A 24,571-nucleotide genomic window follows, 5' to 3' on the forward strand; every position below is an offset into this window, starting at 1 on the left:
GGATCTGACGACAGTGTAATCCTCCTTCATAGGCCTTTCTCTGGCTCTTTTGGCCAGCGTTGCACCATTAAGGAGACAGTGTCTGAGTCCCAGGGTCCTTCTGTCCCTGTGGATGTGTGGGGAGGGGCGGGTAAGGGGGGCTGTCAGAGACACTTCTAGGAGGCTGATCAGAAGTGAGCTTCCTTTTCACAAGGCTGAAGGTAAAGAACTTGCACAGAAATGAAGGCATTTTTTGGAAGAAAAACCTCAGCGTTTGCCGAGGGCCCAAAGGGTGGAAGCAGGTAGAGGCCCTGAAGAGTAAAACCTGCCTCTTTGGGCAAAGGTGATGTCCCTCATGCCCAGCAAGATGGAAGGTGATCTAGAATGGATTCTCCTTTATTTGTTTCTGTTCAAACCTTTAAACTTTGATTCTCGCATCATCCCCCTTTCCCCCCACATTTTTTTTTAATCACTCACCCCCTCCCATTTCTTAGGAGTTGGCCCTTGGATATCACCTTTCCTTGGATGATGCCTTTATCAAAGTATCCTTTATAAACTGGAAACTAGTCAGTTCTAGCATGTCTGTTCCCACATCTGGTTTTCATCCCGGGGACTCTGATCCACTGTCAGGAAGTTTTTTCTCCAAGCGGTGAAAAGCCTCTGGAAGCTAACTTATCTGACCCACGTTTATTTATTATCTTTTTCGAGCTTATCCTCTCAAACTTTGTCTATAGAAAAATCAGATGGGAATGTCTTGGTTTCCTACTTACGGGTTCTCTGGAATTTTCATTCCAATATATATACATACACACATACCTTCATGCACATATGTTTGTGCATTACAAATAGCTAAAATTAATAACCCGGAAAAAAAACCCCTTAGGTTATAAGATAATGTCATAATCCCAAACTTGCTAACTTTTTCCCTTTCGTTCTTAAAAATATTTTAAAGGGCAGGGCACCTGGGTGGCTCAGTTGGTTAAGCGTCTGACTTCGGCTCTGGGCATGATCTCATGGTTTGTGAGTTCGAGCCCCTCGTCGGGCTCTGTGCTGACAGCTTGGAGCCTAGAGTCCGCTTCGGATTCTGTGTCTTCCACTCTGCCTCTGCCCCTCCCCTGCTCATGTGCGCGCGCATGCTGTCTCTCTCTCGTACTCAAAAATAAGTGAACATTAAAAAAAATTTTTAAAAATATTTTAAAGGGCAGGGCACCTGGGTGGCTCAGTTGGTTAAGCGTCTGACTTCGGCTCTGGGCATGATCTCATGGTTTGTGAGTTCGAGCCCCTCGTCGGGCTCTGTGCTGACAGCTTGGAGCCTAGAGTCCGCTTCGGATTCTGTGTCTTCCACTCTGCCTCTGCCCCTCCCCTGCTCATGTGCGCGCGCATGCTGTCTCTCTCTCGTACTCAAAAATAAGTGAACATTAAAAAAAATTTTTAAAAATATTTTAAAGGGCAAGGACAGGCACTTAGAATCCCCTTATTGTTTATAGTGCCCTTTTTCCTGAAAGCCCCAAAAATATTATAGACTTGGCTGTTCAGTTCCCTCAGGGCTTTTTGGGAGTAAGGAGGATATTTACGTGCTTACCAGAGCCTCATAATATTCTTGTGAGTCCGTAAAAATTTTCTTCATAAAACACAAGTCTGACAAGTCACTTGCCTGGCTGGCTCGCGGGGTGGGTACGTGTCTAGGTGCTCCCTGCCTCTGCCATAGATCGTCTCCTGCCACATCCGTGTTCCACACTCCCTACACTCTCCCAGGTTCTGTACGGATGGGCTCAGCCCTGCCACCACTCAGCTTTTATTCATGTCACTCATTTTTCCTGGAAGCCCTTCCCTCTCCACTTCCACTAACGCATCCCTACTCATCTCCTAGACGACTGACATGGCCGTCGTTTGTGCTGTGTTCCCTGGGGCAGAATGGGACAGGAAGTGCTTGAAAATAATAGTCATAAATAATAACAGTAATAATAGCTAATGCTGTAATTATACTGTATGATACTCTAACACTGTATAGGATACTGTTGTGGTGTAATGTTAAATAAGAATGGCTAAGGTGTAATGTATGTAACAATAGTTAAGACAGTATCAACTGTCATAGCTAATACCGTGTTCCAGAAAAAGACGAAGCAACTATTGTATTGTGTCCTTTAATCTCCGCGGCAACCCAACGAGGTAGATACTGTTAATGTTGCCATTTCCTGATGAGGAAATGGAGGCACAGAGAGGTGAAATAAGTTGCCATAAATTATGTGTCCAGTAAGTGGTGGAACCAGTGTTTGGACCCTGGCAGGCTGACCTCTAACCCTACTGTTGAAAGACGAATGTTTATACAGCTTATGTAGCACTTACCACATCTCATGGCAACGATCTGTTTATTGTCCTTTGTTTTCTTCTTTTTCTCCTCCTCCTCCTCCTTCTCCTCCTCCTTCTCCTCCTCCTTCTCCTCCTCCTTCTCCTCCTCCTTCTCCTCCTCCTTCTCCTCCTCCTTCTCCTCCTCCTTCTCCTCCTCCTTCTCCTTCTTCTCCAGGTGCTCCTTAGCTAGAGGCACCTTGCTCCCAGAAGTTATATTTGAATGTTTGATTCTCTTTGCAACCCCACTTGGTCCAACGTGTAGCATAGAGAGTCTGAGAATTAACGTTAATGCAAAGAATAACTGAAAGAGGAAGCCCTTAGTCTAAACATAACATCGGTTTCCACCTCATTTTTCTCCGGGCCATCCATATATGGGAAGAACAGTTTGTAGACCCATGGACCATGTTAGGGAGGAGAAGACATGATCAGATCCCTACTAGATGTCAAGTATTACAGTGTTTTTTCTACATGCAAAATCTCATGTTATTTTCCAGCAGCTGATGAGGTCTGTTCTATCTGTACGCCCCTTTTACAGATGAGGACGTTGAAGCCAGTGGAGGTTAAGTGACTTGTCCTTGGTCTCTGGGATTATGTGGCAGAATTGGGGATAGAAGCCCAGAAGCTTCTGAACCCTAATCCCTTCTGACCTCTTAGCCCCAAAGCTCCATAACCTCCTGTATTGTCTTGAAAGAGGTGATTCGAAAGAATTTTCTGACAGTCTTCTGTTGAAGCTGTGGCAGCTAGATGCCTTCTTTCTGTATTTATGTTCCAGTGAGCATGTGGTCTTTTGCTCTCTCTACTCCCGAGTGTGTATCTTTGAAGCAGCCCATATAGTATTTTAGGAAGAAATAATACATTGTGATATCTGATCAATAAAACTTGGAGTCTGCCGTGGAAACTCGGAGTCCTCTCCAGTAGTCATGCGGCATTGAACTACTGTAACAGGCAGAACGCCTTTTGTTGTTGTTGTTTTTGTCGTTGCTTGTTTTGTTTTGGTTTTGCTCAGGTAATAGTGGATGTGCAGACTTGAATTCCAGGCATGGATTTGGCTTTCTGGGGAGTGTGTCCTCTGCATCAGGACCACCATGAAGCACCTGTTTGTTCCCCTCTCCTAGACTTCTTAGAGAACCCAGGCATGTTGTTTTTTTAAAAAGCCTGTTACTTTTTATAAGGCTCTTTTTGCTTTCTTGCTTCCAACCATGAAGTCATGTTTGACTTTTCAGAGGAACCACAGTTTGACATTTTACAAAGCGAACCAGGGGACTGAATATAGTAGCAATTTTGGGTCCATTACTTTTTGCGAAATTTTTAGCCAGTGATGGCTGCACGTGGGCGATCACTCCGGGTGTGTGTGGGGGGGGGGGGGGGGGAGGCAGTGTGCATGTTGATTCAAATTATATGAATTTTATAATCTGACTTTTTTTCTGATTCATAGTTTGGTGTAGATAATGCTCACGTTTTTAGTGTGAGCTGAATTGCAGCTGGCTCGTGGCACATTTCTTATGAGAAATAGGGTTTTAATTCTCTTTTGTTTTAATTTTTTAATGTTTGTTTTTGAGAGAGAGAGAGAGAGAGAGAGAGAGAGAGAGAGAGAGTAGGAGCAGGGGAGGGGCAGAGAGAGAGAGGAAGACACAGAATCCAAAGCAGGCTCCAGGTTCCAAGCTGTCAGCCCAGAGCCCGATGTGGGGCTTGAACTCACGAACTGTGAGATCATGACCTGAGCCGAAATCAGACATCCAACCAACTGAGTCACCCAGGTGCCCCATGGGTCTTAATTCTTTTTAGTTAAAACATACTGGGTACTTTTTCCTGACCTGAGAAGGAATCTCGTATTGACCCCCTTTCAGTTCTCCCAGTACTACATTGTTTCTGCCTCTTGGCCTTTGCACGTGCTGTTCCTCCTTCCTGGAACAGTCCCACCAGCACTGAAATTTTATCTGTGGCAGAGCTGTCTCCAGTGTATCTTCACTCTTTGCAGGTATGACACAGAGTTTGTGAATTAATGTTAGTGTGAGTGAATAAGTATGTAAGGCCTAAGACTGTCTACACATTGCATTCGTTTCTACCTTAGCTATGTGCGAAGTGGCTTTGCTGAGGCCTGCTTTCTTCTGAGCAGCCTTTTCTGACATCAACCTCTCCCTCTGTTTGAGATTGGGTGACCTCTAGCTCCCCCATCAGGGCACTCATGGCACTGCATGCAGAAGCTCACTTCCTTGTCTGTGTCCTTCCTCCGCTCCCAGTTAGGGAGTACTGTTGGATCACCACAGAACTGACCCAGTGCCTGACGTATAGCAGGATGCTCAGGAATATTTTATTTGCTAAGAGGGAGCAGCAAACATGTTTTGGCCTCTTTATCCCTATTTTGCATTATGCATTATGCATAAATCCTTAAAAAGTAGACAGAACTTAAGGGGTTTTAAAGTTCAAAAACGGCCTTTTTGCCGGGACAGCAACCATTGGAATATGAGCCCACAGCTTTTACGTGTAAAGCAGAGTTATTTTGTGTCTTGCACATGAACATGGAGGAAGAGAGAGCCTGTGGAAATGGAGAAGGATCATAAAGAGGCCCATGGTTTTCTTGTGGGTGCTCTTTTAATGATAACTACGCTACCTGGGATGCCAGTGCTAGATTTGACCAGGGTGGTGGCCAGACTAGGCCCACAGTGGCCCCATAGCCAGAATCCCTGCAGTGGCTGCTGGTTTGTGCAGTGGCAACAGCAGGAAGAAAGGACTGAGGAGGTCATTTATTCTCGGGGCATAGGACACAGGTAGAGTCTGTCCGGTAGGGTGTTTGCATGAGAGTGTCCATTGGAATCCTCTGTGCTTAATACAAATGCAGACCTCCTAGGAGAGAGGCCCCGGAATTGGCATCTTCACCAGCACCCCTCTCCAGGGATCCCTCTGCGGGGGGATCACTGACCCCCTTCTTTGTTAAACACTGCGTTATGGGACATGACGTTCTGGAGAAATGTGAATTTCTGGAGAAATGGGATATGACTGTCAAGGAGGACCGTCTTTGGAGTGAGAACCTACCCTTTGTCGGGCCCTTAGAGGGGACAGTGCAGCCTAGGAAAGTTAGCGCAAGGAGCATCTCCTGAAAGGAGGGACACTTTGCATTAGCCCGTGATTCGTGTAACCCAGGGAAACCAATTCCAGCAAAGATTGATGGTCTGCACCCGGTGCAAATTTAAAAGATAAAAAGAAGAGTCATGGTTTCCTTGACTGGATAGGAATGTCCCCTTCTCTGCAAAGTAATGAAATACACAGATGTTAAAATGAGGAGAGACAGAGATAAATGGAGAATAATGGAGCACCGGCAGCTGTGAAGGGCCCGCTTAACATAAACACTGAGGAACCGTGGGGTGTTCGCAGCCTGTGTGCTTCGAGGAATATCATTGCCAACCGGGGAGAATCAGCCTATCCTGGGCTGGAGGCTTTACCTGTAGCCATCTGTGGCCAGAAGACAGTACCAGGAGGCCGTCGATGATCAAAAGGATGCCCAAATGTGAAATATGCATATCCTTTGACCTACTGGTTATACCTTGAGGAGATATTGTACAAGTGGGGAAAATAGTATATGTATCTGTATGTGCGTTGTTTATTGAAAACACCCCAAATATCCATCAGCAATGGGACTTATGGGTACAGAGATGCAGTAAAATTACCTTTAGCCATTAAAAGTGATTGTGTGCACCTATAGTTATCAACATGAAAATGTCAATATATTAGTAAGTGACAAAAGCAAGTTTTGAATAACGTAGTATTTTATGGATGCATTTAAACAAAACTGCATGCTCAGATTTCTATGTATTTAGTAATTATTGAGTAACCTGTGTGCTAGGCACTTTTCTGGGCATTGGAGTTACAACAGTGAACAAAACAGTGGGCCTTGGAAGTGAAGTGCCTGGGACCCACAGCATTGACATCATCTGGGAGCATTAGGAATGCAGAATCCTAGGCTCCACTTGAGACCTGCTGCATTTTAATAAGGTCCTAAGGCTATCCATTTGCACACAATAGTTTCTGAGACCTTGCTTTTTGGAGCACTGTTTACCAAAATGGCCACTGTGGCTTTTCCTGGGCGACAGCAGTTTGGGGCAGTTTTTACATTTACCATGTACATTTCTCTGTAGTTTGAATTTTTCACGGTGAGCTGTGTCATGAGGATGGTAATTTTCCGGAAGAGCTTAAGGCTCCTGCTTCTGGTTCTTTGGGCTTTCACGGGCACACACTGGCAGGATCCCGGAGCAAGAATTGGAGGCAGGCAGGGGCGGTGGAGGTAGCAGCTGTTGCTTATTTGGCCCCCTACAGACATGTTGGAAGAGAGACCCCAGATATTCGTGTTTATAGCTGGAGCTGTTGCCACAGCCTGAGAGATGCCGCAGGTCTGATGAGTCGATTTCCTGGCTATTGTGGCTGAACAGAGAGGCTGTGTCGTTGCAGCTCCTGTCTGACTCTTCTGTGGGATCACTACCCAGGGAGGGTCTGGGCCAGGAGCTGTAGACAGCAGGCCCACGCTGCAGCACTGGCATCCTCCAGGACCAGCGGGTAGCCCTGAGCCCTTTCTGGACAGATGGGAGCCCCGGCCTGAAGCCTGATGCAGAGCATTTCTCTCCAAGGCATGGAAAGTTCTGGCCATGTGGAACTTTCAGTCTCATAGGAGCTCTCCTGAATGTGATCCCTGATGTGGGGTTTGGCAGGGTGTGGGTGTGAAGCACCCTGCCTGAAGCACATCATAGTTGAAAGAGGCTAGACTCGGGACTGAGAACTGGATTCTAGGCCAGTCAGATCCTAAATAGCTGTGTGACTTTGGGCGCGTCTCCAATCGCCTATCCTCAGGCCTCCCTTTTCTCCCTTGTTGAAAGTGAGAATTCGTTACTGAGCAAGCTGTGTGAACCACCTGCCGTGCTCCAGATGTTGTGCATAGAAAGGTCAGGTCTTTGCTGTGAGGGCCGCACAGCCTGACCACACCAAATGTCTCCTGGTTCCCCTCTAGTTCTGACGTAATCCCCCAATATTGGTCTGTCCTGCATTTGGGAGGCGAAAGCAGTTTTTGCTTAAGACCGTAGTGAGTAGAGATTATTGCGGGTTTGTTTATGTCCTTGCTGGTAAAATTAACAAGTTGGCAACCATTTCAGTCTTTTTACCCATGCCTATCTCCCTTAAAAAAAAAAAAATTATTTTTATTTTTATTTTTTATTTTCCTGACCCGTGAAAATCAGAACTGTGACAACCTGGCTGTAAGGAGGGAGGGGACACAGATCAGGAAATAAACCAGCCCCCAGGAGAGCCCCAGTTTCTTGTCCTTCTGCTGGTGAAAGCTGCCACCTTGCAAAGTTCATGGGGCAGGTACTCAAAAAATCGTGAATTCAGGTATTCAGTGGCGTGGAGTCCCCCTGTCCCCCTTTGTCAGGGTGATTTGAGACACAGTCAGGCTTCCATCTTCTGCCCGGGGCTGCCGAGTTTCATGCTGAAATCTCCCTGTCGTGGAAATGGGGGCTGGGGGAGGACAATGCAGACTTGGTCCAGCAGCCCCCCCAGCCCGCCAAGTGGGTTGTGCAAGCAGGGAGCAGCCGACAGCTGCTGTCAGCGGCTGGCTTCTCTCTGAGGCTCAGCCAGGCGCTTGGCCGGCCGCCTGTGATCCGCCTCGCCAGTTGCCTTAGCAGGGGCCCGATGGCGCAGACGTAAATCATAACAGGACCGGCTCCCTCTGACAGAGACCGCGACTGAGCATCGCTGACAAGGCAGCAGGTCTCATTACTAATCCTTGAAAAGGGTTCAGGGGCAGGGCCAAAGAGCTGGTTAATTGAACGATAGCTAATTCATTTATAATTATTCATATTCTTTTTCTTTGTCTCATAAAGTCTGGTCCTTTGGAGCTGGACTGGGGCTTAGAAATATCTGAAGAGGCAGAAGAGCAGACGAGTCAAGAGGAAGGTTTGAGCCTTGACTCTGCTTATTAGCAGTGGCAAGCTCCCTCACTTCCGGACCTCAGTTTTTCCTATCTGTGAAATGGGTTTCTGTGAGGAGTAAATGAGGGGAGATTCGTAAAACGTAGAGCATCCTGCTTAGCCCGTGGTAAACATTCAGTCAGTTGGGGGTCATTACCCAATCCCACTCTCTCTTTTACAGGCCCGTTTGTGTAGTTGGCAAGTATTTATCACCTGGTGTCTGCGCTGTGTAGCGTAGCTCTGTCAAAGTGGTGAATGAAAGTATTTGAACGACCATGTGTTCATCTTTCGCACAGCACAGCACAGAGCCGCCGACATCCTTTCCTAGGAGGGAAAAGAAAGAGAAGCAGAGTGAGGGCTAGAGAGACTGAGGGTGGGAGTCAGAGTTTCTGGGTAGACGGTAGAGTGGTTCAAGACACCTAAATGAATGGAGGGCCACACGACCCTGGGAGAAAGGCAGTGCAGGTAGCAGGAGAGGCAGGGTCCCCCCCCTGGGGTGGGACTGAGCGCGGCAGCTCCCGCAGGAGCAAGGAGGCCCGTGTAGCCGGGCAGGGAGAGTGGGTGCATGTGAATTACAGATGTCTCCAGAGCTGCCTGATGCTGTGATAGGGGCTTTAGGCTTTCTTAAGATGCTGGGAGGGCAGTGATGTTGTGAATAGAGGTTTACAAGGAAGCATCTCTCAGATGTCAAACCCTATAAACAGCCTTTCTTCCTCTGATCCCTCAAAGGGTGACCAGAGGAAGGCCGGCCGAGACTCTTAACTTGGGCATCCATTGCTGGGTCTTGCCTGGAACGGTTGTTACTGGGGTGTTTGCTAAATGGTGACTTTTTGCTTCCTACATCCTCCAGTGTAATAATTGGAAATCTTCTATAAGGAAAAACTTCCCTTCTTCCCCATTTACTTATTTATCCAATGATGTACGATACTGGTACGGACTCACAGATATTTATTGTGTTCTCTGGATTACAGTCCGGTACTGTCATCGTTTTGTTGCTCAAAGTGTTGTAGCTTTGGCCATTGGGCAGCTCCTTCGGGGTGACCCCTGTGTCCTTCTGACATGTGCCCGTCATGTTTTGAGTGCTTCTTGACTTTCTGACAACACAAGACCCTCCACGTTCATCTTGAATTTCCTGCTGGAATCAAATGCTTCTCCAAGGATCCCTGGTTCCCTTTATTGGGTAATGGTATTTAGAAATCAGGATCTGGTGCTGGGCGTGCTCATTTGTGTATAGCTTCTAGTCTTTCTTGGCCGACGGAACTAGGAAATAAATGTCTGTATGTATATTAACTCATGCACACACACAGATCATGATTTCTCTTTCTCTCTCTTGTCTGTGTGTCTATCTCTCTCTCTCTCTCTGTCTTTACAAACCTTGAGTTCATACTGATGCCTCCTCCTCTAGTCCAAAGCCTCGGGGATCATTTAGCCTTTCCACTTTCTTATTTTTAACTTCTTCCTCGGAGAGCGAGGAACCTCGCTGTTATTATCTGCAGTATATTTACTCATTTGTTCAATCTGAGTACACACAAAGGTAGTTTCAGAACAGCTAATCCATACCCCGGTGACAAATAAAAGTAGAGTGCGGTATTTGTGTACAATTCTCTTTTTCTTTAGCCTCGTAGAATGCGGTCCAAGCAACGGTTTCCTGAGTTAGGTGGGTTCTGCTCCTCCCCACACCCTTCAGGTTGGTGGGCTTACTCACCTACAGTCCAGTTGCGTTCACTTTGCCGTTTCTGTTCCATTTTGAGCCTCTCCACGCATGCACACGTGGATGATTTTAATTGTTTACCCTTTGGCTATGTGAAGTATTAGGGTTCTTTTTAAGTGTTTATTTATTTATTTTTGACAGAGAGAGCAGGGGAGGGGCAGAGAGAGAGAGAGAGGCAGACGGAGAATCCCAAGCAGGTTCCACGCTGTCAGCACAGAGCCCAGGGCTGGGCCTCATCTCACGAGCCGTGAGATCATGACCTGAGCCGAAATCAAGAGTCAGATGCTTGGGGTGCCTGGGTGGCTCAGTCGGTTAAGCGGCCGACTTCGGCTCAGGTCACGATCTCGCGGTCCGTGAGTTCGAGCCCCGCGTCGGGCTCTGTGCTGACAGCTCAGAGCCTGGAGCCTGCTTCAGATTCTGTGTCTCCCTCTCTCTCTGCCCCTCCCCTAACCAACTGAGCCACCCAGGCACCTGAGATAGGGTTCTAAGAGTCAGAGCTGTACAGACTCCGAGAAATGTGACCCTTCTCGTTTTGGCTGCCTCATTCCAACCCTTTCCCACCCACCCCTTGTGGGTAAGCAGTCTCTCCAGTTTCTGCTGTGTCTTTCCCGTGTCTCGTATGCACAGATGAACCATTCCAGGTACATTTTCTTATGTCCCTTTCTTTTGCTGTAGAGATTTTAAAATACTCTAGATAACTCTTTTGCAGTCTGCTTTCTCCCCCACTTAACAGTGTATCCTGGAGATCATTTCATACCAGTTCATAGAGATCTTTCATAATGAGCTTTTTTACCTTTGGCAATCAGAATAAAATTAGCAGCCCAAGTAGTTTTAAAATTCTATAAGTAAAGATGGTGAATAGTGTAAGCATTACCATTAATTGAGCACCTACTATACCATGGTCTGTGCTAAGCATTTTACATAGATTATCTCACTGAATCCTTCCTAGAGCCCTGTGAGGTAGATGTTACCTCCGACTTACTGGTGAGGCAGCTGAGACTCAGTAATATGAAGAAACTTGCCCCAGTTCGCAAGACAGGAGAGCCACGATTCGAACCCAGGACGCTGTCTCATCAAGTTTGTGCTTTTGAAGAGCACACCAGCACCATTGCAGAAGTTCCTAGTTGAAACAAAGCGATGTGGGTTTTTAAAACCTGGGCACGTCCCAGGCCTCAAAACCCTGTTGATTGTGGATCGTGTCGCCAAAGTTGGCATGTTACTGATGGCAGGAACGGGAAGGTAATTTACTGGCTGTTTGTTCCCAAGAAATGGCCCTTCCTTCCTGAGGACCCTGGCTCCTGCCTCTAAGGCAGGAGATGGGAGGGATGCTAGTCGGAGCCAGCTACCTGGGATGTGGCAGTAGATTCGATCTTACACCTCGTAATCGCAAGCCAGAGCAGCCGGCACCATTAACGGGAAAGTACATTACCCCACAGGGCTGTTTGGTTAGCAGGCCACTCCATCAAGCGTGAGTTACAGCAGCTTCCGTTAAAACTGTTTGTACAGCAGGAGTGGAAGAAGAATTTCTCTGAGCAGGAGTCTGGCCTCTGTTGTGAGAAGTGACAGACTGGCAGAGAGGTAACACGGTTGAGTTGGTTGAGAGCTTGGCTTCTGGAATCTGAGTGCCAGGGTGCTCACCGCAGGGTCAGGTTTTCTAGCTGTGTGGCCTTGAGTCGGTCACTTCACCACCCAAAGCACGCCTCCGAAATGGGGATAAGAACCATCCCCATCTTTGTCTGCGGTCCCCGAGATCGTCCCCGGGCTCAGTGATTTGCTAGGAGGATTCAATGAGCTCCGCATGTAGTCGTATGATTTATTATGGTGGAAGGATACCTAGCAAAACTAGCAAAGGGAAGAAGCACGTGGAGTGAAGTCCAGGGGAAACCAAGTTCAGACCTCCAGCCCTCTCCCTGTGGAGTCACACAGGGTGCACTTAGCTCCCCAGCAACCAATTGTGACAACACGTGTGTATTGTTTTCCACTGGGGGAGCTCATTACAGACTCAGTGCCTGGGGGTTTTTCTAGGGGCTGGTTACGCAGGCACCATCTGCCCCGCGTGCACCAAAATCCCAGACTCCCAGAAGAAAAGCAGGTGTTCGGCATAAACTGCACAGTCTGCCACTTTAGGCACAGTGAGCCGTTCTTACCGGAGAGAATGGTGGGAACCCTCCCGAAACCCCAGTTCGCAGACACCAGCCAAGCAAGGGCAGCCTTGCAAGCCAGCAAGCCTTACTCAAGGGTAGCCGTCTTAGGCCCGTGGCGTTAATTCTCTTCTGCACACCATGCCGTTGGGTGCTGCCCGGGGGGATTAAATGACATCATCCATGTATACCCCTGGCCACGCTGTCTAGTATGGGAAGCATTTAATCAGTGTAGACAATTACTCTGACAGGAAATGAATTTTGAATGCTTCCTTAGCACCTTAAGAGCAGGCTCAGTCTATCACCCCCTCTGCTTACCCATTCATTGCTGGTCAGCACGTGCTGATTGAGACCTGCTGGTGTAGGGGCCGTGTAAACACAGCAGGATTGGCCTCCCCCTTACGCAAGGATGGTGCGTGCGGGCCGCCGATCTGGCTGGGCACCGGAGGTGGGGGGTGGTGGTAAGAAACCTTTGGGGACTTCAAGGTGCACGGGGAAGGACCCTTTTGTGCACTCAGAGCTGGTGGGATGGGCGTGCGGTGGCCAGAAATCTTCACCTCCTGATGACCTGCTGTTTGTCTTGTGTTTCCTCCTGTAGCCAAGGCCAAGTCGAAATGCGGCCCGACGTTCTTCCCTTGTGCCAGCGGCATCCACTGCATCATTGGCCGCTTCCAGTGCAATGGCTTCGAGGACTGTCCCGACGGCAGTGATGAGGAGAACTGTAGTAAGTGCCGGGAGGGCCCATGTCGCCGTGCCTTGTTCCTTCTCATGGGCCGGGGCCTCCATCAGGGCCACTCTTCTCCGTGCTCCTCGCTCCCATAGGCCCAGGTGCCTTCTGCCGTCCCCCACATCCTGTTCCTTACCACTTCTTTCTCGCGCAAACGCGTGAATGCTCAGCTGCCATTTATTGGGGTCTCTACTAAACACTTGGGTCTCGGACATACTTCAGTACAATAGCTCTGCAGGTGCAGGCGTGTGATCCTCATTAACAAGTGAGGAATCCGAAGCGTACGGACATCCGTGAACTCGCCCAGCATCTTACAGGTCATAAATGGCAGAGCTGATTCCCTGCTCCTTCAGACCCTCAGCTGATATACTCTTGCACTCAGCACCCCGTGTTCATGTGCCTGCTCTCCTTCCTAGTTTGAGTTATTTTTAAAAAGGTGTATATATGGGGCGCCTGGGTGGCTCAGTCGGTTAGGCGTCCGACTTCGGCTCAGGTCATGATCTTGCGGTTCGTGAGTTCAAGCCCCGTGTCAGGCTCTGTGCTGACAGCTCAGAGCCTGGAGCCTGTTTCAGATTCTGTGTCTCCCTCTCTCTCTGACCCTCCCCCGTTCATGCTCTGTCTCTCTGTGTCAAAAATAAATAAACGTTTAAAAAAAATTTTAATAAAAAAAAAATAAAAAGGTGTATATGTATATGTCATAAGAATATATTTTTGAGGGGCGCCTGGGTGGCTCAGTGAGGCAATCTGACTTTGGCTCAGGTTATGATCTTACAGTTTGTGGGTTCAAGCCCTGCACTGGGATCTGTGCTGACAGCTCAGAGCCTGGAGCCTGCTTCGGATTCTGTGTCTCCCTCTCTCTCCCTGCGTCTCCCCTGCTCATGCTCTGTCTCTCTGTTTCTCTCTCTCTCTCTCAAAATCAAATGTTAAAAAAATTTTTAAAAAGAATATATATATATACACATACATATATATACATATATGTATATGTATGTTGCTATATATATGTATATGTATGTATATATATATGTATGTGTATATACCAAATACTATAGAAAGCTAAAGTTCTCCTTGTCTTGTGACTGCCTTGATTCCTTTTCCTTGCTGTATGACATTCCAAGGTGTCACCACACAGACAGACACACACCCCTTCTCGTGCTCTCTGCCCCACCTTGCCTCTTAGCAGTCCTGGTGTTGAACTTCATACTCCATGGCCTGGACGCACGCATTCCCTTCCTGGCCAGAGTCTCTGTCCAGAACCATTTCACGTAGCAGCTTCAGTGACCTTCAGGCATCTCTTCCCCACCTTTCATACTGTGCCGGCTCTCCCAGCAAGTAGCTTTGGAACTTGCAAAATACAGAAAATATAAAGTGGAAAATGAGATTTGCCCAGAATGACACTTAATATGTGGGCTTTCTTGTGCCAGTCCTTCCTCCCTCTCTCTTCCTACCTCTCTCTTTTTGCCCCTCTCTTTCTCCCTCCCTCTTTCTCTCTGTGTATATCAATGTATGCGTGTATACGTGTATGTACACATATATGTTATTCGTGAGGATTGTCGTTGCTATGAATATAATTGTTATATATGTTACGAATTTATTTCAAAACACAGGTTTTAATGACTTCAGTGATTGTTTTGGGAGACTGACTTCCCTTTACCCTGTTGGTTCTGTTTTAAGCCCTGGAAGAGGGGGTGACCATTCATGCCTTCCCAGGGCATAGTCATTGACACCCCCTCCCAGCGAAGACGCAGGAAGTATAGAATTCTCCCGTGTGCCTTCTCCTGTTGCCTTTTTTCATCTTCTGGATCTCAAATGGCAAAAATGTGACCTAGCGGCTAGATTGTTGAATGATTAGTCGAGTAGCAGAAACCCACCGTAGCAAGGGGATACAGGTCACTAACAGGGTAGCAGCCTGATTGAGTGAAATGACTCTGGAGCTGGAAAGTCTGGCTCCAGGTTTCTGATCCACCCTCATTAGGCATGGGTTGGCTGTGCTACGTAATGTCGCACGGTGGTTTCCTCATCTCATGAAAGGGGAGTGCTAAGAGCCTGCTTCCTGGATTGTTGTGACAATTAGACCAGGTCGTATCTGAAAAGTGCTTAGTGTGGTGGCTGGCAAGGAGTAATTGATTTTGAAAACCCATAGTGACTTAAAACTGTGAGCTGTTAAGAAGAAGACCGTATTTACTAGCATTTCACCTTTGGCTTAGGATGTCCAAGGATGTACTTGTTTTATTTTCATTGAGTTCTTTAGAGTTTCAACTTGATCTTAGCTTCTTCCTACTGTCCATGGGGAATTTACATGCATGTATATATATGTCTGTATTTATGTATATAATTTGTTTATATACACCCGTATATACATACTAGAGAATAATTGAATGGCAATAAAAAGCAAGTGTGATACGTTCTAGTACGTACATTCTAAATGACTGTGCCATTCTGCATACTCCCTGCCATATTAAAGACCTTGTATGATTTAAATGTTTGGATATTGGTCTTTAATTGTCTAAATGAGTTAATTCTATCCATTCCAAATTAGATCATTGGGGATTAAGCCAGCATTTTCCTCTGGCATATCTACCATCTAAAAATAATGGTTCTAATTCACTGTTTTTATAACTAGTAAATAAAAGAAGAGAATCAAGCATTTAGCCTCCTTTTTCTAGATGCATTGTACTTCTGAGTAATTAAATAGCCAACATAGGAAAGGTTTTTGTTTTTGTTTTTTTAATGAACTATAATGGGAAAAAGAATTAGAGTGTTTTGTAACCCTGATGAAGACGTGCATCTTCAATGGTTCCTGAAACCATGAAATAAAAAATTGATGGGGAGCTTTATAAGGCATGGATCAAGCTAAAAACCCTTGAAACCAGCTGTCAGTCTTTTCGCAGACAGACCTGAATCAATATCGTGCCACCTCAAGTAGAACGTAGAAACCCTGTCACTCTGTATATCTCTTTATGTTCTGGTCGTCAGTACAGCAACAGAACATCCAAAACCCTAAAAGGCCGTGTTTTAATTTTTGCTTTAGACTCTCGGATGCATTTTAAAGAACTTGAGAGGGGATGAACAATCTGTTATTAAAGTTACCCAGAGATTTGCCATTTTGGTTGCTCTTTCTTCATTCCTGATGTTCCTGGTCTCCTCTGGTACCGTTTCCCTTCTGTCTGAAGCACTTCCTTTAGCAGTTCTTTTAAAGCAGGTCTGCTGGCAACACATTCTCTTAGTTTTCCTGCATCTGACCATGTCTTGATTTCACCTTCACTCCTGAAGGATATTTTTACTGCATATAGAATTCTGGGTTGACAGCTCTGTTTTTAAGCACTTTAAAAATGTCGTGCCACTTCCTCTGACTTCTGTGGTTTCCGATGAGAAATTTGCAGCCATTCAAATTGTTTCCCCGTAGAAAATGCATCATTTTTCTGGCCGCTTTGAAGATTTTTTTTTTTTCTCCCAGCCTAGCTTCAGCAGCTAGATTATAGTGTGTGTGTGTGTGTGTGTGTGTGTGTGTGTGTGTGTGTGTGTGGCTATGTGGATTTCTTTGAGTATATGCTGCATAGGGTTCTGTTTGAATGTGCAAGCCTTTGTCTTTTGCTATACTCAGTACATTTTCAGGTATCCTTTCTTCAAATCATTTTCAAGTACTGTACCTTCTCCTTATGGGATTCTGATAACAACTTTGGATCTTTTGTGATCATCCCACAGGTCCCTGAGGCTCTGTTCAGTTTCCAGTCAACCTTTTTCCTTTCATTGTTCAGGTTAGATCATGTCTGTTAGTCTTTTGTCAAGTTTACTTTCTCTTCTGTCATCTCTAGTCTGAGCCCACACGGTGTGTTTCTTTGTTTCTTCGTCACTGTATTTTTCAGTTCTAAAGTTTCTTTTTGGTTCTTCTTTATACCTTCTGGGTTCTTTGCTGAGACTTTCTATTTTCCATTTGTTTCAAGAGTGTATGTGATTGCTTGTTAGAGTCTTTCTGTAAGAGCCGCTCTGAAGCCTTTGTCACATAATTCCAACATCTGTCTTATCTTGGCCTCGATGTCTGTTGATTATCTTTTCCCATGAGAATTGAGATTTTCCTGATTGTTTTCACAAGGCAAGTTAATTTTGGATTATATTCTGGATATTTTGTTGGTTATGTACGACCTTCTGGGTTTTGTGTCAATCCTGCAGAGAATGCTTATATTTTTGTTTTAGTAAGCAAATGACCCTGTTGGGTCAGGCCACAGATTCCTAACAGCCCCTCTGTGGGCTGCCGTTGTCATAGTTTTCAAACTGTTTTTGTACTGCTGTTTGCATGTGTGGTGCATGGGCACCTCCTGTGTGGTCTGTCTGAGACGTGGGCAGTAGTCGGTGAGTTTGGTTCTCAAAGTCTTGGGTGTGCTGATTAGGACCAGATCCATGCTTGTGCAGACTGGGGACAGCCTAGAAGTTCATAAATAACTTTATAGGGTTGCTTTTCCAAGTTCCTCCCTGCCCACCACTGTCTTTCCGATACTTTGTAGTTTCCTGGGACTCTGCTGGGGGAATGAGGGAATAGTAAATTTACCACTATTTCAGTGATAGATTGAATTTTGTTCTTCTTCCCCAGTTGGTCTACTCCAGTTTACTTTCCAGAATCTAAAAATAGCTGTACCATGTATTTGGCTAGGTTTTTATTGCAGCTGCACGCAGTGGCAGAGACAGGGCGGGTGTGATTACTGCATCTGACCTGGAATTGGAACCTCCCGCAAATCAGTCTTAGGATCACAAGGAAAGAGACAACCAGATGTTATTTGCCTTCTGATATGACCCAACAGGAACACACATCATCACTGTGAGGTGTTTCTGCCAAAACTTCCAACCTGAGCCTGATTGATTGAGCCTGTGAATCTGCCGTAGTCAATTTGGGCTGTAGTAACAGAAGGCCATGGACTGGGTGACTTAAACTTGTTTCTCATAGTCCTGGAAGTCCAAGATCCAGGCTACCATCGTGGCTGGGTTCTTGGTGTGGGCCCTCCTCTTATTGGTGTCCTCACTTGGCCTTCCCTGGTGAGGAAGGCAGAAGAGAAAGTAAACTTTCTTCTTTCACACATAGAGAAGTCCCTTGGCCCCTCATCTCATAACGGCCCTAATCCCATCATGAGAGTGCCACCTTCATGACCTCACCTTACCCTAATCTCCTACCAAAGGCTCCACTCCAAGACCATCCCGTTTATTAGGGGTTAGGGTTTTAACATGTGAACTCTGGGAGACACAACATGATGTCTGTAACACTAACCATTTGTTTACAGGAAATTCAGGGACAGGGGAACATGTTAGCGACTCCATGGGGAGACATACTGCCAGATCCAGAATATGGGAGATTCTTCAGGACTCCATTGCATCCATTAATAAATTCTAAGAAAAATTAGAAGAAGAGGGAATCTACAGACTGAAGGGGAGAATGAGTGACAAATCAGTCAAATGGAACATACAGATCTCATTTCAATCCTGACTCCAACAAGCCAACTGTAAAAAAAAAAAAAAAAAAAAGTGGGGACACTTGGGTGACTCAGTTAAGCCCCTGGCTCTTGATTTTGGCTCAGGTCATGATCTCACGGTTCGTGAGATCAAGCCCCGCATTGGGCTCAGCTCTGACAGCGTGGAGCCTGCTTGAGATTCTCTCTCTCCCTCTCTTCATCCCTCCCCTGCTTGCTCTCTGTTGGTGTCTCTCAAATTAAATGAATAAACATTTGAAAAAAAAATAACCCCCAAAATTGAGGTAACTGGGAAAATGAATTGTGGTTGTATATTTAATGATGTTAAGGCAATCCTGTTAGTTTTTTAAAGTGTGAGAATGAAAAAAAAAAAAATGAAGGGTGAGAATGATAATCTGTTTATTATTTTAAAAAATACTTATATATAAAGATGTATCTATATGTATACATATATAATATCTAATAGCATATTAAATATAGTAATAATAAGTATAATGATAATTAGAAATATATAAAGGTGAAATCTCATGAGGGGTAGTGGATGTGGGTAGGGGTGAAATGAAACTGTCAGTGAGTTGATAATTTTTAAAGCCAGATGATTAGAACATGGGGATTCATTATGCCAGTCTCTATTTTTGTACATTTGGCATATAATAAAACAGTAAAAATAATAAAAGCTAAAGGAGAGGTTTCATTGGATTTTGTCTTGACTTTGCATCGATAACTAAAGAATCATAAATTTTTTTAATGTTTATTTAGTTTTGAGAGAGAGAGAAACAGAGCACGAGTGGGGGAGGGGCAGAGAGAGAAGGAGACACAGAATCCAAAGCAGGCTCCAGGCTCTGAGCTGTCAGCACAGAGCCCAACACGGGGCTCAAACTCAACAAATCTTGAGATCATGACCTGAGCCAAAGTGAGACGCTTAACCGACTGAGCCACCCAGGCACCCCTGGAGAATTGTAATTTTAAAGAACTTTGTTTTTACAGATGTGTTTTCCCACTTTTTGCATTCATTTGACTCAGGAGTGAGGATAAGCAAGAACCAGGATTTCCTCTTAGAGGCTCGCAATGCTGAGATTTTACTCTTTTGCCTTTTGTCCTTTCTCCCTTGGCTGTGTTCAGACCTCTCCTTCTTCCCTGTGCTCAGACATTCTTGGCTGGAGCCCGGCTGGCCACATGGCCCTGACCTGGGTCCCATTTAGTGAAGACAGAGACTCCTGCCCAGAACCGAGATGGCAGAGTTGCCTGGGTGACCACATGGAACACTGATTCACGCTAAGGACCTTATGCTATTGCTTTCACTGTACTTGTGCCCAGAAACACCACCGGGTCCCAGACTGTGTTTCTTCCACTGCTGACAAGTTCTTGCCTGTCCCCCCAAGCAGCCAAATGGTTTCGCCAGTGTCTCTGTGGTTTTTGTTCACAGAGCCCCTTGGTGCTGGCATGTTCCCAAAGCTCTGGTCACGTCAGCCAGATTCGATTCTATATTTCTTCTTCACTCCTCCGCCAGCGGCAGTGGCCTCAAGGAGTTAGGCCCGCATCAGATGGGCAGCAGGAGGACCCTTTCGCCCATTGCTCCAAAGCCCCCTTATCAAGGTTTCCTTAAAGACTCCTTCCTGTGTGACCTGCTTCTTTACGAACCATCCCTGGTTTGCCAGGGCTGGGCCGGGTCATTCTCCTGTGTGTCCACATACCGTCCTGGGCCTTCTCCAAACAAACGCCACCTAAAAAGAGAGACCTGCCTTGAGCACCCTATTAAAACATAACCCCCTTCCTCGCCAGTCTTCCACTCTGTTTCCTTCTCTGCTTCACTCTTCTCAGTGCCACCTTGTGTTCACGTTCTGTCTTCCCTGCTTGTGACCTCGTGAGATGGTATATTGGCAGGTTCGCAGCTGTGTCCCCAGTGCCAGGCATGCAGTCGGGCTCGGCCTTAGCACGAGTAAATATATGTGGAACGAATCACACTCGTCATGCTTTATCTTCATTGCCTATTGCCTTTCCTGTCTCCCCACTAGAATGTCAGCTCTGGAAGAACACAGACTGGGATTTCTTTTATCCCCTGTGCCTAGTGGAGTGCTTTATTTAAAGGAAGTAGTCAGTCATAAATGTCTGTTGACAAATGGGCCAAGCAACTAACTAATCAAACAAAGGGTTAAAGAAGGAAGACAGGCAGTCAGGATATATTCCTAACATATGGATGTCTTGAACCTCTTCTGCAGTCTCAGATGTATACCCGGAGGGCCTATTTAGGCCACACATTGTTCATTAGCCCCCAGCTCCTGCCTTCTTTCAGATTCTCTTCTTTCCACAATTTCTATACCAGACCTGTGCAAGATGCCACAAAGGATATAGACCTGGGTCACATACAGGACCCTGGCATTGTTGAGATCGTACTCGAGCAAGGGGGACAGTAATGCTCACATCCAGATGATTAGAACATGGGGTTGGCAGTTGGGAGTGCTGTGGGAAGCTGTGATGGGAAGGTTATTTCCCTCTGGGCTCATCAGTGGGAGCTGTTGAAGGACGCGGACCTAGGAGAATGAATACCATTAAAAAGTTAGCACTACAGTTTCAGGCTTAGAGCCCAGGCAGAGGCTGGGAGGCGTGCAAACTACAGGACATAGAAGCCACTTGGTTGACAGTTGCTGAACACTTACATGCATGTGGCACATTTCTATGTGCTTTAATGTGTCTAATCTCATTTTAGGTTGGTAATATTACTCCCTTTTTATAGACAAGGAGACAGGTACAGAGAAGTTGAATAGCTTGCCCAAGGTCACCCAGTAAGTGGTACAGTCAGTATCTCAACCCACACAGGACAAATCCAGGATCCAAACTCTTAACCACTATATTGGTAGGTGTAGTTATGTGTAATGTGCGTGATGTTAATTATAACAAGTATCTATTGAATGCCTCTGCGGGCCACATGCTATTCTCAGTTATTTGCATGTATTATCTCAATTATAACAAAATCTTATCATATAGGCACAATTTGCTTTGTAAGTAGGTTCCAGCCAAACGTGAGGCTTGAACTCACAACCTTGATACGAAGACCTGAGCTGAGATCAAGAGTCAGACGCTTAACCGACCAAGCCTCCCAGGTGCCCCAATAATGGCAGTATTTTTATCCTGCATTTTACAGATGAGGAAAATGAGGCTGAGAGAAGTCAGATGATTTTCCTAACATGATGTACTAGTGAGTGGGAAAGCTGAAATATGAACCCGGGTGGACTTCACACTCAGTTCTAACCATAACAGCAAAGTGTATGCTTGGCCTGGTAGGCTGGGGCAGATCAAGAAAAGTTAAGAATTGGGGGTTGTATTTTATACCCAGTCAGGAGCAGTGGGTATTGAGCCAAGTGCATGCAAGGTGCGGAGAGGGAGAAGGTCAGATGTGGCTGGAGCCTGAGGAACTGGGAGATGGTGGTCCTTTAATAGGAGTGGAATCACAGGAAGGGGGCTGGGGGAGGTCGTCCATTTCAGACACACAGAGTTTGAGGAGAGGGGATGTTCAGGCAGAAGTGTCCACAGGGCGTCAGGAATGAGGTTTAGTGCAGGAGGAAAGGTCTGGGGAGCCATCCACGCAAAGGCAGTGGTCGGGGCAGTGAAATTGGGTGTTGGACAGGAGCTAGGCACGTCCGGGAAGCCTTTCTAGGGAGGAGGAAACAAACTACCTCAGCAAATTCTGCCGCTGGCACCTGGTGGACTCTAGAGGGGTTTTGGAAATTCAAATCCTCTGAGTCCTTAGAGACTGAAAAAAAGGCAAGTGGAATTAAGGACTCTTGGCCTCCTGCCTCTGGCCCCACATAATGACCTCTTCCCCTCCTGCAGACTCGGAAGAGGTTCTAGCTGCAGAACATGGCTGTGCATGGGCCCCAGTGGCTTGGTGGGCAGAGGACTGCGGGAGAGGCCTTGCAGAGCAGACTTGGAGAGGAAGGCAGGAACTCGCAGCTGGCCGCACACGGGCTGCCTCTTTGAAGGTCGGCGGCAAGCGTTTTCCAGGCCACAAAAAGGGTAGTGCTTGTTAATGGGACAGATGATTTGCACAGAGGCTTGGGGCCAGGCGCCCTGCATCCTGGAACAGAGGAAGTCCCAGGGCAGTTCCATCTCCCCCAGCTGCCTGGTTTCCAGAGAAATGGGGCTGGAAAGACAAGATTTCCCTGGGGGCCATGAGGTTGGGATGCCTGGTGAAGAGGGGAAGAGAAACCGCCACAGGATGGAGAACAGATGGGAAGTGAGGGCGCTGGTGATGAGGGGTTTCTCATTGACGTGCTTTATGAAGAACCCTTTGAGGTAGAAGAGGGGCTGACTTCACAGACTTTAAATGGATTAAAGGCGACATTTCCTACATCCTGCTGGAGACGGATTGCTTCATTTCCTGTCTCGAAGCCGGTCAGTTGCTTTTGGGCAACCGCAGTGGGCCTCGGGTCCTTCTCCTTCAGATGTGGTTGAAGTAAACGCTGCCAGTTTAATTAACCACTGAGCTTAACCTTAACTCATTCCTCTCTCTCTCTCTCTCTCTCTCTCTCTCTCTCTCTCTGGCAGGGAAAGACAAGTTCTCTTTCCTGACTATTGTGGGCTCGGAAACATCCTGAGATCCCTGTTTGTTGTGCTGATAATAATAACTGAGGAGTTTTTGAGTCTGCTGTTGAGTTTTTGAAATCGACTCTCCAGACCACTTTTTCCATCCTTGCTGAGATAAATAGTGTTCCTCTTTCTAGTTACCTAAGTAAAGTAATACATTTTCTGGTGACTGGTAAACCTGACCAAGGACAAAGAAAACATACATTTGGAGCACGTTAAATATTGCTAGAAAATACTGAAACGTAACATCCTAAAGAACAGAGTATTTCCCGCTCGGCTGATGAGCTGTGCATTGAGCAGTTACTGTTTCAGGGTCCCGAGGAAGGCTCTACGGGACCACAGGGACCCGTAAGGCTCTTTCCTGCCCACCCAGAGCCTGTGGGGCTGGTCCACCGCAGTCCCATGTACACTCACCCCGAGCTTTGGCTGAGCCTGGTAGGTAGCTGCGGAGGCCCTGGAAGAGATACCGTGAAACTCGAGCTGTCTGGGGTCTTAGGGGAGATTTGCTCCTCTGGTTAAGTGAGTCTGACTAATAACTGAACATCTTTATACTTTTGAGGACCCTGGTTGCCAGGGATCTCTCTGAGATGCGTTGCATCCTGGCGTAATCGGTGTTTACCTTTGTTGGTGACAGTGCAGGGCCATTCTTAGAAATGTTAATTTTTAGACCAGGCTATAATATAGGGTTGCCTTTGGCTCCTTTTGGAACTTTCTGGTCTCTTTTGAAACTATCTTAGGCTGCTCTGCTTTTGGAATTCTTAAGGCAGCTTTTTATAGCTTTTCTGTCTCCTGCCATCGACGTCTGGTTTTATTTCTTGCTGGCAGTTTGTCTGTAGAGCGGCAGTCAGCAGCCCCTCTCCCTTCTCATTCGCTGTGCCCTTGGGAATGGGAACCCAGACCTTGTTGCAATTTACATAAATGGAGAATCCATAGACCCTGAGGGAGGTGAAGGCTTGAGGGCCCTTTTGCGAGGAAGCTCCTGGCATTTGAAGGACACGGACATCACAGCGTGTGTCTTGATGGTTCAAAGGCTTTTTTCTCTGGCTTGCCGCTGGCTTGGGGGAGTGTTCCTCGGGCTTCCTCTGCCTCTGTTTCTCTGCCCTGAGATTGGGTGGTGGGGAGGATACGCTGTTTTCTGAGGAGCCGCCGATGAGGAGGTACCCCAGGTATGGCTTTTTGCCAGCACATACCTGTGTCTTCTGAGCATCTGGGCACCTAAGCGCGAAAGATACTAAAACAGGTGTTTGTGGGCCAGAGAGAATTTTGTGAGGGAAGAGTGAAGGAAGAGGACAGCGAATGATCCCTGGAACATTTCTGCCAGAGTAGACACTTAACATGTTTTCGTGAAATCTTTCAAACATACTGGAAAGGAAAAGTGAGATTAAATGAACACCTGTGTCCCCAACGCCGTGTTTTAAAAATCCCATTATCTATTGTTGTTACCATATTATTATAACTATGTTAACTGTAGTTAATAATAATCTGTCATATTATTAATCCTATAATGGTATAACTAGGTTAACTATAGTTAATAAAACTGTATTGTATACTTGGAAGCTGCTGAGAGAGTAGATCTTTTTTTTTTAATTTTTTTTTTTAATCTTTATTTATTTTTGAGAGAGAGACAGAGTGTGAGCAGGGGAGGAGCTGAGGGGAGGGAGAATCAGAAGCAG

At 46.4% G+C, this 24,571-nt stretch overlaps 1 protein-coding gene and 1 long non-coding RNA gene across 7 annotated transcripts in view; one reads left to right on the plus strand and one right to left on the minus strand.

The window, feature by feature from the left end:
- The window catches only part of LDLRAD3 (low density lipoprotein receptor class A domain containing 3), a 263,013-nt gene that overhangs the window by 122,766 nt on the left and 115,676 nt on the right, over positions 1 to 24,571 (plus strand). For all 6 annotated transcript variants that reach the window (XM_042904205.1, XM_042904203.1, XM_042904206.1 and 3 more), the window contains one exon: positions 12,730 to 12,855. In XM_042904205.1, the coding sequence (XP_042760139.1) occupies positions 12,730 to 12,855 (126 nt within the window). The remainder of the gene's footprint in view (positions 1 to 12,729; positions 12,856 to 24,571) is intronic.
- On the minus strand, positions 8,374 to 11,939 carry LOC122199290. The gene is made up of 3 exons (XR_006193450.1): positions 11,337 to 11,939; positions 10,973 to 11,110; positions 8,374 to 8,603 (listed from the first exon to the last, which is right to left on the minus strand). It is a non-coding gene; the product is annotated as an uncharacterized LOC122199290 (long non-coding RNA).

This window comes from Panthera leo, chromosome D1 (assembly GCF_018350215.1).
Source record: "Panthera leo isolate Ple1 chromosome D1, P.leo_Ple1_pat1.1, whole genome shotgun sequence".
NCBI classification, from domain to species: domain Eukaryota; kingdom Metazoa; phylum Chordata; class Mammalia; order Carnivora; family Felidae; genus Panthera; species Panthera leo.